Consider the following 17,099-nt stretch of genomic DNA (forward strand, 5'->3'; position numbering starts at 1 on the left):
TTCTAAAGATACCAGGTCTGGAAAAGCCCTTTCCAAGAAGTCTGCTCCTACTGGTTCGTCCAAGGACCCCAGTAGTGAGCCTACACGAAAAGCATCAGCTTGGCGACCCAACTTTACCCTCAGCTTAGGTACTCCTGTTTTGGATGATGCCAACCTGAAGGACCCAAAGAAGGGAAGCTCGAGCCTGGTGGCCGAGTGTTTAGAGAAGGCTCTATGCCTTCCCGAAGACATGGCTGAGTTGCGGTCATTCCGCAAGAGGGAAGTCTTCCTGTCCTTGAAACAGGATTTAGCCAAGGTATTTCCCAAGTCTTTGCACATTCTATTTATAAGCCTTAATTCTTTATTATGACTAACTTTGTTAATTCAAATGTATCATAGACAGTCCAGGCTTCCTTTATGGCCGAAGAATGGGTTGACCACTCGCTGGACCTTGCCCGGAAAGCTGAGCACAATGCCGAGGCGGCTGTGAAAGCCCAAAAAGAAGCCGAGTTAAACTTAAAAGAGACCCGTACACGCTTGTCAGAAGTAGAGAAGGCTTATAAAAACGCTGAGGCTGCCCTACAAAGCTATGAGTCTTAGGCAAATCTTGCTCTTGAAGCCCAAAAGCAAGCTCAAAACAGGCTCGCCCTCACTGTTGTTGAGCTTAAACAAGTGCAAGGATTGCTAGCCACCAAGGAGCAGGAGCAAGCTGCTGCTGAGTAGGCAGCGTACGACCCTGGGATGAAAAAGGTGACTGACAGCTTGACCGCCCAACTCAAAGGGGTCACTAGAACGTTTTGTTTGAAGGTATGGGGGCGTGCTCTGGATGCTGCCGGGGTAGCCGCTAACGCTGAACTCTGAACTTCAGACAACGTTTACTATCCTTCGGCATTACGCTTAGCTCCTGCTCCCCCCGTGCCAACAAGTGAACCAGCTGCGCCCCTCCCTGCTTCTGACCCGTCTGATGCGCCAACAACAAAAAACCCTTCTCCTACAGCCCTGCCCGTGGAAGAAATAATTAAAAGTGACTTGGCTGAAGAGCTGGAAAAAAAGAAGAAGAAAGATAAAGAATCAGAAAAGAAAAAAGACAAGCAGCCTGTTGCTTAGTCGTATTATTGTTGCTGTCTCTTTTTTTTATTTTTTATTTTTTTACGGGTGTAAGAGGCTACATGACTGCCACATTTTTGAAATGAAATTTTACAAGAGACTAATATTGGCCTTTTTTGTTATGCATTTATTATCACCATGTGTTGCCATTTCACCGTCACTTTTTACGTATCTAGATAGAGGCTTAGATCAATTAAAAATCATGATATATAAAAAATCATGATATCAATTAAAAGGTGTTTATCGTTATACTTGTGATTTTATGAAGCATAACAGGATTAACTTGGGAACCATAACTTCACTATTTAACTTTTCATAACGTTTGAGAGACGAGGCATGAAACAAACTTAACGTAGCACACCTGAAGTTTGCTTACACTAATACTTAACTGTTTGAGATACACTAGCCTTTACCTTGTTAGACTTATGATTCTTGGCTTATTGTCCGAGGAACCAGATAAGAACCAAATGGAACCAAAAAAGAACCAAAATCAGTTTAACACTTGTGTTTTTACAAGTGGTTTATTTCTCTTTTACAAGTGGTTTATTTCTCTTAGACTTGTGGCCCAAGGAGCCGAACAAAAACTAAGATCAGTTTAACACTTGTGTTTTTACCATTGTTATTGATTCCGTTCCGTTCCGGCCGGAACGGCCGGAATTTTTCGTTCCGGTATGCAAACCGGTACCGGAATACCCAACGTTCCACCTCGGGCCAGATTTCGGGCCATTCCGGTCCATTCCGGCCATTCCGGTCCATTCCGGCCAATTCCGGCCGAGATGTGAATTCCGGCCGGTACATGATTTGGCCTATGGAAAAAAAAAAAAAAAAAAAAAAAAAAAAAAAAAATTTGATGGCTAATATTATGTTATAAATTTTGTTGGCTTATTAGTTATTAATTATTATGTGCTTATGTAATGAGTAATGACTTGTTATAAATCTTCTTATTGTTTGATGTTGTATTGAGGTTTAAGACATAAAAGTTAAGACTAAATGTTTTGTATTATTTGATGTTTAGTTATTGTCTTGTAAATCTTCTTATTGTGTGATGTTAAATAGATGTTATATTGATGTTTAAGACTTAAGAGTTAAGACTAAATGATTTGTATTATTTGAAATTTAGTTATTTATTTATTAGAATTGACAATTTTATGTTTTACAAGAATATATATAATTTAATTTTTAGGAACCCGAAACACCTTAAAACGGTACGCCGAAATCGGCCGGTACCGAAATATTCCATTCCACTGGACAAACCGAAACGGGGTCCGAAACGGTATTAATAACAATGGTTTTTACAACTGGTTAATTTCTCTTAGACTTGTGGCCCGAGGAGCCGAACAAGAGCTAAGGTCAGTTTAACACTTATGTTTTTACAAGTGGTTAATTTCTCTTAGACTTGTGGCCCGAGGAGCCGAACAAGAGCTAAGGACAGTTTAACACTTGTGTTTTTACAACTGGTTAATTTCTCTTAGACTTGTGGCCCGAGGAGCCGAACAAGAGCTAAGGTCAGTTTAAAACTTGTGTTTTTACAAGTGGTTAATTTCTCTTAGACTTGTGGCCCGAGGAGCCGAACAAGAGCTAAGGTCAGTTTAACACTTGTGTTTTGATAACTACAAGATTGATACGAATGGAAACCAAGCAACAACATCTTTAGCACAAAAGGAAATTCTTTTCTTAATAATAATAACGTCGTAAGTTATTTACATTCCAAGGGCGAGGAATCACCCTCCCATCTAGATTTTCTAAACGATAAGCCCCTATACCTACTAATGAGGTAATTTTATACGGCCCCTCCCAATTAGGTCCCAACTTTCCCCAAGCAGGATTTCTTGCTGCCCCAACTACTTTTCTCAGTACCAAATCACTTGGTACCAAGGGCCTAGACCTAACTCCCTTGTCGTATGTCTGTTTGAGTTTCTGCTGATAGCTGCCTATCTTCACACTGGCTATTTCTCTTCTTTCCTTAATGGTATTCAAACAATCATACATCCTATCACGATTGCTCGCATCGTCATACTGGTCGGATTTCAGGGTGGGAAAACCCGATTCTAATGGTATTATAGCCTCCATACCATACGTCATTGAAAAGGGTGTCTCGCCTGTCGATCTTCGGGGTGTAGTGCGATAAGCCCATAATACATGAGGCAATTCCTCTACCCAGCATCCTTTAGCGTCATCCAATCGTTTTTTCAACCCCGCCAAGATGACTTTGTTCGTTGCTTCAGCCGTACCATTTCCTTGAGGATAAGCCAGTGTTGAATATCCATTTATTATTCTCATTCCTGCACAGTACCGTCAGTAAGCCTTGCTATCAAATTGAAGCCCGTTTTCAGAAATCAAGGTGTGAGGGACTCCGAAGTGAGTTATGATATTTTTCCAGATGAATTTCCTTGCATCCACATCCCTAATGTTAGCTAACGGCTCGGCTTCCACCCACTTCGTGAAGTAATCCATGCCGACAATGAGCCATCTCCTATTACCTACTGTCCGAGGAAAAGGTCCAACGATATCTAAACCCTACTTAGCGAAGGGCCATGGGCTAGACAACGAATTTAAATTACCTCCTGGTTGATGAATGTTTGGTGCAAATCTTTGACACTGATCACATTTCTTGGCATACTCTTGAGAGGTTCTCTGCATGCTCGGCCACCAATACCCTTGAGTCATGGCTCTGTGAGCTAATGATCTTCCTCCAGTATGGCTCCCACACATCCCTTCATGCGATTCTTCCAACAAAGGTTCCACAGCTTCAGGATGTACGCAGAGCAGGTACGGCCCTGCATAGGAACGCCTATAGAGCTTCTGCTCCTCTGACAGCCAGTAACGGGGAGCACTTCTTCGTACCTTCTCGGCCATTGTTCCATCTTCAGGTAATACACCTTGCTGCAAGAAAGCTATAATTGGATCCATCCAGCTTAGGCCCATATGAATATTGTGAACCCGTACCGCCGAGACACTTGTCAAGCTAAAGGTCAGTAAATCCTCCACTGTGACCATACGTGGTAATTTTGAGCCTAGTGATGTGACCAACATTGCTAATGAATCAGCATGAGCGTTTTGTCCCCTTGCGACTTGTTGTACTTGGAAGCTTTCAAACAAACTTAACACCCCTTTGACTCTTTTGAGATAGCTCTTCATTCGCTCATCTTTTTCCTCAAACGCTCCATTAACTTGCCCTACCACTAGTTTGGAATCACAATACAATCTTACTATCCTTCCTCCCAAGTGTTTAGCCATTTGGGTGTCTACCAAGAGAGCTTCATATTCAGCCTTATTATTGGTGGCTGAGAATCCCAGCCTCAATGATTTTTCAATGACTAACTTTTCGGGAAAAATTAACACGACCCCAACCCCAGCTCCCTTTCGATTTGACGCCCCATCCGTATAGACTTCCCAAGGAGTGACGTTTTCCAGACCAATGGTCATCACTATCACCATGGTATCCTCTTGGTTAATCTGACCTTCTGTGAACTCGGCCACGAAATCGGCAAGGATTTGCCCTTTAATCGCTGTCCGAGGCATATGTTTGACATCATAAGCTCCAAGCTTGGTTCCTCATTTGGCTACACGCCCCGTGTAGTTCGACTTCCTCATAATAGCCTGCAAGGGCAACTGGGTGAGTATTACTACGGTGTGAGCTTGAAAGTAATGGGGCAATTTCCTCGTTGCATGCACCACGGCTAGAAGCACTTTTTCTAAAAGTAGGTATCGCTGTTCTACTTCCTGTAAAGACTTGCTGACATAGTATATTGGTTTTTGGACCCCATCATCATTCCGTATCAAGACGAGACTTACAGCGTGATCTGTGACGGCTAGATAAGCATATAACACTTCTTCCTTTTCTGGTCTCGATAATATTGGTGGTTTAGCCAAGTATTGCTTTAAATCCTCAAAAGCCAAGTTACATTCATTAGTCCACCGGAAATCTTTCCACTTGTGCAAAAGACTATAAAAGGGGCGACACCTCTCTGCGGACCGGGATATGAACCTATTCAAGGCTGCAACCATACCGGCTAGCTTCTGCACCTCTTTAGGATTCCGAGGAGGATGCAAACCCAAGATAGCCTTGATTTGATCGGGATTCACTTCAATTCCCCGATGAGTTATCATGTACCCCAGAAACTTTCCCGAGCCCACTCCAAAAGAACACTTCGATGCATTCAAGCGTAACTTGTGCTTTCTTAAAACTGAGAAGGTCTCATGCAAATCCTTCAAATGGTCTTCCGTCTTTTTACTTTTAATTACCATGTCATCGATATAAGCTTCCATATTACACCCCAGCTGTGTATCAAACATTCTGGTCACCATCTGTTGGTAAGTGGATCCTGCATTCTTAAGACCAAAGGGCATCACTCGGTAATGGTAGTTGCCATTAGGGGCGCGAAAAGCCGTCTTCTCCTGATCATTCAATGACAAAGGGATCTGATGATACCCTTGGAATGCATCCAAGAAGCTCATTCGGAGATGCCCCACAGTTACATTCACCAATTGATCGATTCTGGGTATAAGGAAAGGGTCCTTGGGACATGCCTTATTCAAATCTGTAAAATCAATACAGACTCTCCATTTACCATTCTTCTTTTTTACCACGACAGTGTTGGCCAGCCACTCAGGATAGAAAATCTCTTTGATCGCCCCAGCTTGCTTTTGCTTACTAACCTCCTCTTTAACTGCCTCTGCATGTTCTTGAGATACACGCCAAGGAGGCTGCTTTAGTGGCGTAGCATGGAGATTAACATTCAAATGGTGGTAAATAACTTCTGGATTAATTCCCGGTACGTCATAAGTCGTCCATGCAAAAACATCAATGTTATCCTGTAAAAATTGAACCAGCTCCTCCCTTTCCGGTTTCAGTAACTTTGATCCTACTTGAAAATATTTTTCTTTATCTTACCCTATAAATACCTTGTCTATCTGCTCGGCAGAGCCTCCATCCTCAGCTTCGCTGACTTCCCGAGCAATCTCCTTTAATTGCTATGAGGTCTCTAGAACCTCCCTCGCCAATGAACCTTGACCTGTTCAGATAATGGCAGACGTCAGACATTGCCTGGCTACCATTTGGCTGCCATGTAGTACTCCCACACTTCCTCGTATAAGGTATTTCACCATTACGTGTAAAGTAGATGAAACTGCCTCCATTGCATGAAGCCAAGGCCTGGCCAAAATGGCCGTGTACGGGGAGTATGCCATAACAACTATAAAGTTCACCTGCACTTCAGAACCTCCACCTGCATAGGTAACTTAATCATTCCTCGTGGGATTACCTGCTTCCCATCAAAGCCGACCAACGGATGATCATATTTTTCCAAATCTTCATCTCTCAACTTTAAACCATTAAATAGGTCAGGATACATGATTTCTGCACCACTTCCATCGTCCACCAAGACTCGTCTTACATCATATCCCCCGATACGAACTGTTACCACCAAGGCGTCATCGTGGGGTTGATATGTGCCCTCTTTATCCTTATCGGAGAATCCCAATACTGGCGTCGCCGAGAACTTCATTCTTTTATCTGCTTGATTACTTTCCTCCATAACCTCATTCCCACAGCTGTTTTGAACGGTCATGACCCGAGAAGGTTTCCCAAACTCTCCTCTCGGCTGCGCCAAGATGACGTTAATAGTGCCTAGCGATGGCTGAGGGGCCTGACCCCAATATTTCCGAGTGCCTTGCTGTCCCCCTTTCCCATTCGGTTTAGCCAATAAATGATTGATCTTCCTAGCCTTAATCAATTGATTCAGATGATCACGCAATGTCCGGCAATCCTCCGTGGTGTGTCCCTTATCCTGATGGTAATGGCAGTGGAGGTTTTGATTTCTCATGGATGCATCTCCACTCATTTTGTTGGGTGGCCTAAAATATGGTTCATGCCGAATTTTCTCCAGTATGTGATGCATGGGCTCCTTGAATAATGAATTAATTAGAGGAGTCTCGGCGGTCCTCAGGTGGCTTGAAAAGTCTCGTTTAGGCCGAATACCTTGAAACCCCCCTACCTGAAGATCTTTCCTCTCCAGGTACCCTTTCATTTTTCCTTTACTTTGCACCTGGTCTTCTTTTACCCGTTTATACTTATCTATCCGGTCCATGAGTTGACGCATATCTATCGCGGCCTTCATTGTCAAGGACTTCCTTAACCCATGCTCCGTGGGAAGGCCCACCTTGAAAGTTCTCACGGCTACATTCTCCACATCTCCATCAATTTCATTATACATTTCCCAATATCAGTCGAAATAGGTTTTGAGTGTTTCGCCTTCCCTCATAGACATAGACAGTAGAGCATCCAAGGGTTTTGGAATCCTAGTACAAGTTATGAACCTTGCTCCAAATGCCCTAGTCAATTCCTCAAAAGACCTCAGAGAACCTTCTGCCAGAGCATCAAACCACCTCATGGCCACAGGCCCCAAACTGGAGGGAAAAACTCTGCACATCAGTGCCTCATTATTCGAATAAACTGCCATCTTTTGACTAAAATGACTAATATGCTCTACAGGGTCAGTCTTCCCGTTGTACATAGTAAAAATGGGTTGAGAAAACCTACGAGGTAGCTTTGCCCTATTTATCCTGGTCACAAAAGGGGATTTGGCGATTTGCCTTAAGGCTTTACCCATTGCATCACTTCCATCATCATGATATATCCCATCAGCACCAGGCACCCTTATCTCCTTCTGCTGCTTTGCCCTAACGATTGAAGATACGCTAACCCGGGTCACACTTCGAGTAGGCTCAAATACTGGGGGCTCATTTCCTCCAAGGTTTACTTCCGAACTGTCACTGGAAGAACAAGCATGGCACTTACGTCTCCATTTTCTACTATCCACGCGCTTGCGTAAGTAAGCTATCTTAGATTGCATTTGTTGCAATATATCATCGCGAGACATATGCCCCTCAGTTGGTGATTGTTACTCAGCCCCCTGACTATTATCATGTGCTTCCACCACCCCTGAGGTATGTCCCTTCCCTTTTTCTTGCTGGAGACTTACAGTTACATCCCTGCTTCGTGAACTTACTGATTCCTCCCCTTCTAGGTACACCTCAACCATATACTTCTATATCACGTTGTTGTTCCCACAGACGGCGCCAATTGTAAGGACCAAAAAATCATAAACCAGCTTAAGTATTTCACTCCTTGTTCCTTGACCAAAGGTCCAAGTACAATATATTTGGTAGAGAGGATTCAACAACAAAAAGTCCCTCTTCCGTATCTTCCGGTTCCTATTTATATCATTGGCTCCTATCATCTTAGCCTTACACCTTTCCATCTATCAAGCTTTTCCCTCAACACTTGTCTCTCGGTAATAGAACAAAGCTCTAACTTTGCGTTCCGCAATGTTCAGGTCATATCTACATTAATGCAACGGACAAAGTTGATATTTCCTAGTTAATGCGACCAAAAAGGTTGGTGTCAGATATTTAATGCAATCTTCTTAGTTATCTTGCCACATTCAAATATTTGCAATATGTCCCTTATGTCACCAGCGCCCATGCCACTTCATCTTCGGGTATCATCAGGTAAATTTCCTTATTCCTTTATTTCCTCTTGCTTGCTACGTGTCGGCCTTCCCTTCCTCGGGTCCTCGGGTTCCTGGGTCCTCGGCACCTCACAGTACTTTTTCATGCTTGTGAATTATATGTATGGAGAGAAATTTTAATAACCAATTAGTTCCTGTCGCCTCATATCACCAAATCCCTTTAATTATTATTAATATAATAAATTTCTGAACAAAATGAACTGTTAATTGGATACATGTTGTCATATTTTTTGTCCTTGAAATTTATGATTGATTTTAATTGGTCTTTAAATATTAAAAATAATACATCATCAATTTCTATGGTGACATTATTATCGGACTAGGTTTTAAGTTGTAACTATGCACAAGAATTTTCGACAATAATGATGATAAGGTAGTCTTACCTAAGTGAGTGGGGTGATTATCTCGACTTTCGTATTGAGTACTAAGAATGAGTCACTTGAGACTAAAATGAAGAAAATTAAAATGGACATTTGGGGTAAAGTTAGATTACAATTAAAAGTTAATTTGGATTTGAATTCTAATAAAGCTTCTAATTATTCAACTAGAGATTCAGTGATGAGCCAACAACATATTCAAGTAAAGAAAGCTATAATTTGTAGGTTGTATCCATGAAAAACCTTTTAAAGTGCCAACCTTAAGGCCATCGAAGATAGGCCTAGGTTCACTAGGATTTGATACATACTAGAATGTTTTCTTGGTAAGTGATGGTGCGAGCTAAGTCCTATGGGTTCAACAATATAATTGGGAGAATACCTATTTGGACAATTGGTGCATCCAATACTTAAATATATCAAGATAGTACAATGTAAACCTATAATTAGCCAAAAGGTATAATGGCAAACATGCATGAGAATGTTTATGGAATAAGCAAAGAGGAAAAGGTTTTTATACTTTATAGCTTCTCAGCATCTTTTATAGGCATTTGATGATCCTTTTGCTGGTAAATGCCCATATGGTGAATAAAATTGTTTATGTAGTTCTCATTAAAGTTCTGGCTGCCAAAAATGGTTTTCATCTGAGTTGCCTTCAGTCTTAGTGGCTCTCCCTCTTTATCTACCATCACTAGCCTCATGGATTTGGCAAGAACATCTCGGTTGAATGAGCCATCTTTGTTCCTCTGAGCCTCAAAGCCAATACCTTTCTCCACTAATAACTTAGCATTCAGACCGTGGTCAGACACCATGGGCATGAGAATTTGGGCATGTCCAAAACTGAGTGACTCATTGATAGAGCCCCAACCAGAGAGTGGAAAAGACAACCTCCAATAGCAGGGGGAGCCAGAATTTCGAGTTGTGGTGTCCAACCAAGACAAACCTTGCCTCAGTTAGAGATTCTAGCCAGAAACCCATCAGGCAATAGTTCTGAGCTACTTACTCCATCTGGCTTTCTCAGAATCCATATAAAAGGAATCTCAGACAACTTAACCCCGTAGGCCAATTCGTGGACTTGTTCAATAGGCATCTTGTACTCACTCCCAAATCCTACAAAAACCACAGACTTTGGTCCTTGTTTGTCTAGCCAGTGGAAAGTACTACACCAATTTGGGTCAATGTGACTGTCAATGTTCTTTACAGGACTTAGGGGGAGTAATCCAACAGGTAAAATTGGCTTTTGGTAGAGTTCTTCAAGGCATCCTAGAAATGCTCCTTCAGACTCCATACAACTTCTTACTACAACATAGTCACATCCCTCCAGAGTTGCAGCCCAGCGTTGGCCACTTGACATGCCAGAAATGTTAGGATTAGTGCCCTTAAATCCTATTGTATGATGCTATGTATGATTTTATGTATGACGTTATGTATGACATGATGTATGACTTAATATTGTGATTGATAAAGTTATTTTATTATAATCTAAAATAATGGTAACATGAATGTGAGACATTATCATATAGTCCATGAGATACATTGTATGTGATTTATGTGAAAAGTCACAGAAGATGTAAATCACAAGTTCTTTGTAAACTCAGAATTAATAGTTCGTAGTCGGTGATGAAATTGGGCATTACATCTGCGAAGACTATAACGTGTCAACTAAAATGATTTGTCTTGATCATGGAAGTGGAAGCTTCTAGTTGATATGTTGATATGTTTTAAGAGTTAAAACATATTGAACAGGACCGCTGTGAGATTTATTATTCTTTTAACGACTGTCAAATGAATAATAAATCTCACGACTTCTATTTGCATGAACTCTTAATCCTGAGAGAATAATGGACCTGATCATGAAGTGTAGGTTGCTTTGATATATCAGGAGTGAGATCTGAAGTGACGGTCAAAACCTCAGTATGTTGGGCAGCCACATTTAGTGTTGATGGAACATATATTCTCAAGATGGAATTCATAGTCTCTTGATGGAGATATAAAATATTTCCTTGAGATAAGCTTAATGGTTCAGTTATTCAGAGAGTTAGGCCTAACCACTTTAGTAAGAAATTACTAAAGTATATATTTATGAAATTGGATTTCATAAATATATAATGAATAACTTTAAAGAATTAAACCGGGTACTCAAGGATAAGATGTAGTAATTTACAAAGTGGTAGTCTATATTTATGACTTTGTGTTACTACGAATATTTTATGAAGGGGTTACGTGTATAATAAAGTCTTGTGATATAATTTATTAATAAGGCCTAGAGTGCAATTATATTTATATAGTGGTATTAAATATAATTAATGGTAACTTTGGACTTGTCAAGAGTTGATGGAAAAGCCCAAGGCTCATTGGAGCTAGTGTCTTATTGGTCCCTTTTGGTCCCACTCCAAGCCACACACTAAAGCCCAATTGGAAAGGCCCAATAGGCCAGCCCAATTAGATAATCAGTTAGTTATAAAGGGAGAAATATACAGAATTTTTATTAGAAGAGATTAGAAAAGAAAAAGAAACAGTGTGTGAGAGAGTGTGAGACACACTTTCATTCTCCCTTGAAAACTGATTGAGAAACCACACATCTTGGGCGTAAAGTGGAATTGGAGTGAAGATTAAAAGTGTTCCTAAGTACTTCTAATCTTTGTTTTGAATTTCTCCACACCAAGGTACGCCGTCTTGTTTTTAAATTCTGAAATTTACATTGTGCACGTTATCAATCATGAATGAAATAGACCATAGTTCGTTGCTTCCGCTGTGGGTTTTGCATGAGATGCAAAACCAGAATTTTTCCTTCAGAAATGTCAGGAAACTTCAACTTTCGAAACATTTGTGCTGCTTGGTCAGGGCTCTGTGAGACCATAGAAGGGAAAGGCAACCATTTTGATGGTACCGCGAAATCTTCAATTTTATTACGTTTTTGGAAGAATTGTAGTTCATCAGGTTGCCCTAAGAAGCAAAGTGTAGAAGCAGAATAAGCACTAAAAAAGACAGAAGGCACACCAAATTTAGCAGCAGTTTCTGGGACCCAATATTGGATGAAATCAAAGAGAACTAAGTCTGGGGGATCCTTATGCACTAGCTTTTCAAATGGTGCCTGAAACATATCACAAGCCTTCTTCAGATACTGAATTTTTCCTTTTTGCAAGTCAATGCTGGCCTCACAATTTTCTGGTAGGCCATGAACTGATGGCAGTGGAAGCTGCACAAACTTTATGTTGTCTGCTAAATTTGGAGGTATAGAAGGCAACCTCTGAATGTTTCTTGGGGTGGAAATGAAGGAAATTCCAATACCCTTTTCTGCCAACTTTTTGGACGACTCAAGAAATGGTATCATATGGCCAAATGCCAGCCATGGGAACACCATAATGTGGCACTGTTTAGAAGCCATGATTTCTACTAGCCAGAGAACAAAATAATGAATCAATAGCCTCAGTCTGATTTTTTTAGTAGTCGTTTTGTTAAGTAAATTGCTGACACATTATTTGCATGAAAGTTAGTTTGGCATTATTAATAGGGCAAAATGTAAAAAGATCGATCCCTCGGAGTTTAGGACAGTTCCAAACTAACATTTGTGCCACGCATGAATATTTTAGTTTAGGTCAGTTGCAAACTAACGTTGTGCTATGAATTTTTTAAAATTGACCCTGAGGTTTAATAATTGTCCAACTGGACCCCTTCATCTCAATTTCGTAAACTATAATTGATAGAAATTGGTTATGTGATGTGCACAAATTATTTTTAAAATAATTTTTTAAAGTAAAGTTGTTTAATGCACATCATGGGACTGTTAGTTATAGTTAACAAAATCAAGAATGGATCAATTTAGAAAATTCTTAATCTTAGGGTCAACAAGACAGCAATACAACATTGATAGTATAGGGAGGTCTTTCTGCATTTTGGCCATTATATTATATTATAAGAAATACTATGTCCACAATATTTTTACAACAAATTATAAGTGGTAATTTGTTATTAGTTGTTATATATGAGTGGGCAAAAAAGTAATTTAATTTGGACATTTAAATTATAACTAATAATAATTTACCACTTATGATTTGTTGTGAAAATATTGTGGAGGTAGGCATGTAGCACATCTCCTATATTATACAAAGTATGTCACCATTACATTTTTTTTGTTGGTCGCCCTTGGGTTCAGGATCATTTTTAGTATTGGCTCAAGCACTAGGCCAATTAGACATTTGCCTAAGACCTCCAAATTTTAATCAATAGGGATATATTTTTACTTGTGAGAGTATTAATTAAACCCCAAATATTAGTAGTCAATAAATAAAAACCATTTTTTTATAATAAAAAAACCAAAAAAAAAAAAAACAATGTCATGAATACTACAAATTTTACTGCATGACATTTTCCAATTGATGTGTCATCAATCATTAAAAAAATAATTCAACACTCATTTATTATGTTTTTTAAAACTATAAATTAATTGTTACGTCAATTTCTAAAGATCATGTAGTAAAATTGCTAGTATCTTTAGCATATTTCCAAAAACAAATTTATTCGGTGTGCTACAAAACTGTTCATTTTCTCTATAGTTAGGGTGTTGAAAAATCTCTCTTTCTCAACAAAGCAAAACTGATAGGAAAAGACCAAAAAAAAAAATAATAATAAATATCAAACCTTTTTTGTGTACTAATTGATGTGAAATTTTTTCAATCTCTCCATTTTAGAAAAGAGAAATAGTAGCCGAACTTGAATACACAACTTAATCAAATTTTGTATCTTAAAAAAGTAAGAAATATTCAAAAGTCATTATTGCACCAAGTAGATATCATATTTAAATGCTAGGTGATTCTACAGTACCCCCAATATTTTTAGGGAGTTCAGTTCCACACAAATTCATGACCATCAATTTGGTGGAGTTTTAATTCTGACGGTTCGTTTTATTTTAATGGGTTACAGGTTACTGGTAGAGTAGGTCAGATATATAAACCTAAAATAAAATTCAAATCGTTCCTTTCATGCCGTTCTCTCTATCCTTCCCTGAGTTTCTTGCCGATTGCTCCTTCAATTCTTCTCAAAAAACCAGATTGCTTCTTCTTGCATTCTTTCTGTCCTTCTCCTTTAGCACCTCTTCGACTTACTATCCAGTGAAGGTTTCGTGAGATGATCATAATCTCTTTAATATTGTTAAAGGTAAGGATCAAACGATAAAACCTAGTTTCAGCCATTTTTTTGTATCCCTTTTTCTTTTTTGGGTTTTTAAGGCTACCCATCTGAAAAGGTAGATATATGCAATTATTTATGGGTATTGGGTATGGGGTGGGTGGGTGCGAGGAATCTTTAATCTTCTTCATGATTTGTTATATGAGTTGATTAACAGGATCAATATTCATTTGTTATGTTATGTTATTATTATTATTGTAACTTTCGCATATAAGGGTATGTGGGTTTCTAGTGTTTGTGTCTGTTTGTTCTTTTGAAGTAGCTTGTGTATGTGGGTTTGTGTTCCTTCATTGCTTTGCCAAATTAGACCACTTAGTGAATATCCAAAGTAAGCATTTGTTTGTTAAACTCACGAGCAAGACAGAGCTTTATGGGTTGGTTCTTATAAATTTAATTGTGCTGGTATTTGAAATGAAATTAGGAACAGAGGTAGTAATATGGAATGGTGGCATTTACTGTGGTTTAACTTGGCCATTCCTAAACGTTCATTTGTTGGTTGGATGGTTATTCTTAGTAAGCTTTCAACCAAAGCTAGAATCTTGCAACGGGGTCTTCCAAGTTCCAATGGATGGTTTGTGTGTTTTCTGCTTTAGCATTGAGTTCGGGGACCATTTATTTTTTGGTTCTTCTTTTACCAAGAGGGTCTGGGAAATTACAATTAACTTGTTTCTAGTATCTTTTGCTAAGAATGATTGGCAGGATAGTATGAGTTAGGGAGAAATAATCTTAAAGGAAAAGGCATAAGAACAAACCTTTGCAAACTAGCTTTGTGGGCTACTGTTTATCATGTATGGAAGCAAATAAATTCTATTATATTTTCTGGGAAGGTATACATTGAAGATCAACTTATTTGCATTATAAAGAAGGATGTTCAAGGGAGACTAGAGAGCAAACTATGCAATTGTGACTCAATGCTTAATCATATCCTTTGCTATTAATGGGGTCCAAATCTAAAATGCATACTAAATTATCAAACTAGTGATTGATCTATCCTATGATGGAGAATTATTGAAAGCTTGGTATTGCTGGATATCTTGTGGTGCTCTATTATTGTCAAAGCCCGGTATCTGTTGTTTCATTGCTCAATTGTGACATGTTGTTGTTGTGTTAAAAAGTTGTAATAGCCTGATGATGTTAATGTATAATTTTTGTTGTAGATTGTGTTTTAGGAGTGGCCATTTTTAGCTTGATTTGTTGAGATCATGGCACACTGTTAGGGGGTGTAAGCTGTCATAGCCTGCTGTTTTTGTTTAGTGGGTCTATTATAAACTATTTTTTACAGAGGCCAGTCTTAGTTTTGCTATGGCTTGGTTGTTTTGCCTTGTATTTTGGTTGATTTCTTAGTCAATAAAAACCTCATTGATTCATCAATAAAAATGAAAAAAGAGGTGGTGATGCAAGATGAGGACAGGAGAAATTGAATGATAAAGAGAACAAAAAAAATCACAAAAAGGCCAAGGAATTAGAGGTCATATACACTGGTATGTTTCAAATGATGGAATAAGGAAAATATAAGCTTCCTAATTGAATTGAATGATGGCATTCTTCAAAGAAGCAATGACGAAGAAAGTGGACTTGGATTTTTGTTTGATGTTCCTATTGTAGGGTACTTTGTAATTTTTTTTTTTTCAAAAAAAAAAAAATGAAATGAAATCTATGTTACATAAGTCCTATAAATTTTGTTTGATGTTTTGAATCTCAAAATAGGATAGGAGTAACTTGATGATGACACATATTTTGAGTGCTAGTGTGTTCTTTTAAATTTTGTGTAAAAGACAAATATTTTGGATACTTTATCGTCTCTCTTGACGCATAAATTTTTAGCAGTTAAGGACTTCGAAACAATTTTTCTGTTTGAGATTTTAAATGTTGTGAAAAAACTCGTGCATTAAGGTTCTCTCTTTCTAGTGATATAAAAATTTTAGTTGTCAATAGTTGGGAAGACATTTTTTTAGTTGGCTATGATGACAAATTTTTAGTCATCATCTTGTCAATTGGATTATTAATGGCCTTTTCATTACCTTATGCATTTATTAAAAAATGTTACTAAAATTAAAATGTAGAAAGTTTAAGAAAATAATAATTGGAAAAAATATTTTATTGATCTTAAATCCTAATCCAAGTCCAAATTTAGACATCCAAACAATGAAATTTCAAATCCTTCATTGTATAAAAAGACCCAAACAAGGAATTTAAAAATCAATAGATTTCAAATCAAGGTTTTTAAATCCATTAATTTTTAAATCAATGGGTTTCAAATCAAGCAAATAGAGTGGTTGTATAAAAATTTTATTGTCATTTTGATCTTGCAAATAGAGGTTTTAGAGAGTATTGTGGTCATTTTTATATTTCAAGGGTCCTTCGATCATTTTTTAAGTTACAGGGGTATTTTGGTAATTTTTTAGGTTTTGGGGGGCATAAATGTCATTTTTTGGTTCTAAGCATATTTCAATAATTGTTTAGGTTGTGGGATCATTTCGGTAATTTTTTTGGTTTCAAGGGTATTCTAGTAATTTTTTTTAGGTTTCTGGGGCATTATGATCAATTTTTTAGGTTAAAAGGGTATTTCAATCTTTATATTAGATTTCAGGGTTATTTAAGTCATTTTTTAGGTTTCAGGGTCATTTTGTCATTTTTTAGGTTCTATGGGTATTTTGATCATTTTTTAGGTTCTATGGATCTTTTAATGATTTTTTAGGTTTTAGGGTCATTTTGGTCATTTTTCGGTTATAAGGTTATTTCAGTCTTTTTTTAGGTTTCAGGGTAGGGGTATTTCGATCATTTTTTAGGTTCTAAGGGTATTTTCCAGTAATTGTTGAGGATTTTCAGAGGTGTTTTGTCATTTTCAAGTTTTATGAGGTATTTTGGTCATTTTATTGGTTTCAATGGTATTTCAAATTTTTTTTAAGGTTTCAATGTC

The 17,099-nt window shown here is 38.3% G+C and overlaps 2 protein-coding genes across 2 annotated transcripts; both read right to left on the reverse strand.

Annotated features, from left to right (window-relative positions):
• Nucleotides 1-857: 857 nt before the first annotated feature.
• Nucleotides 858-4,608, reverse strand: LOC142644109 (uncharacterized). The gene is made up of 3 exons (XM_075818787.1): nt 3,648-4,608; nt 2,873-3,368; nt 858-1,020 (listed from the first exon to the last, which is right to left on the reverse strand). The coding sequence occupies exons 1-3, from the start codon at nt 4,606-4,608 to the stop codon at nt 858-860; spliced, it is 1,620 nt and encodes a 539-aa protein (XP_075674902.1).
• A 5,333-nt stretch (nt 4,609-9,941) lies between these two features.
• On the reverse strand, nt 9,942-12,380 carry LOC142644110 (putative UDP-rhamnose:rhamnosyltransferase 1). The gene is made up of 2 exons (XM_075818788.1): nt 11,772-12,380; nt 9,942-10,370 (listed from the first exon to the last, which is right to left on the reverse strand). The coding sequence occupies exons 1-2, from the start codon at nt 12,378-12,380 to the stop codon at nt 9,942-9,944; spliced, it is 1,038 nt and encodes a 345-aa protein (XP_075674903.1).
• Between the last annotated feature and the right edge of the window lie 4,719 nt (nt 12,381-17,099).

This window comes from Castanea sativa, chromosome 7 (assembly GCF_040712315.1).
Source record: "Castanea sativa cultivar Marrone di Chiusa Pesio chromosome 7, ASM4071231v1".
Taxonomy (NCBI): Eukaryota; Viridiplantae; Streptophyta; class Magnoliopsida; order Fagales; family Fagaceae; genus Castanea; species Castanea sativa.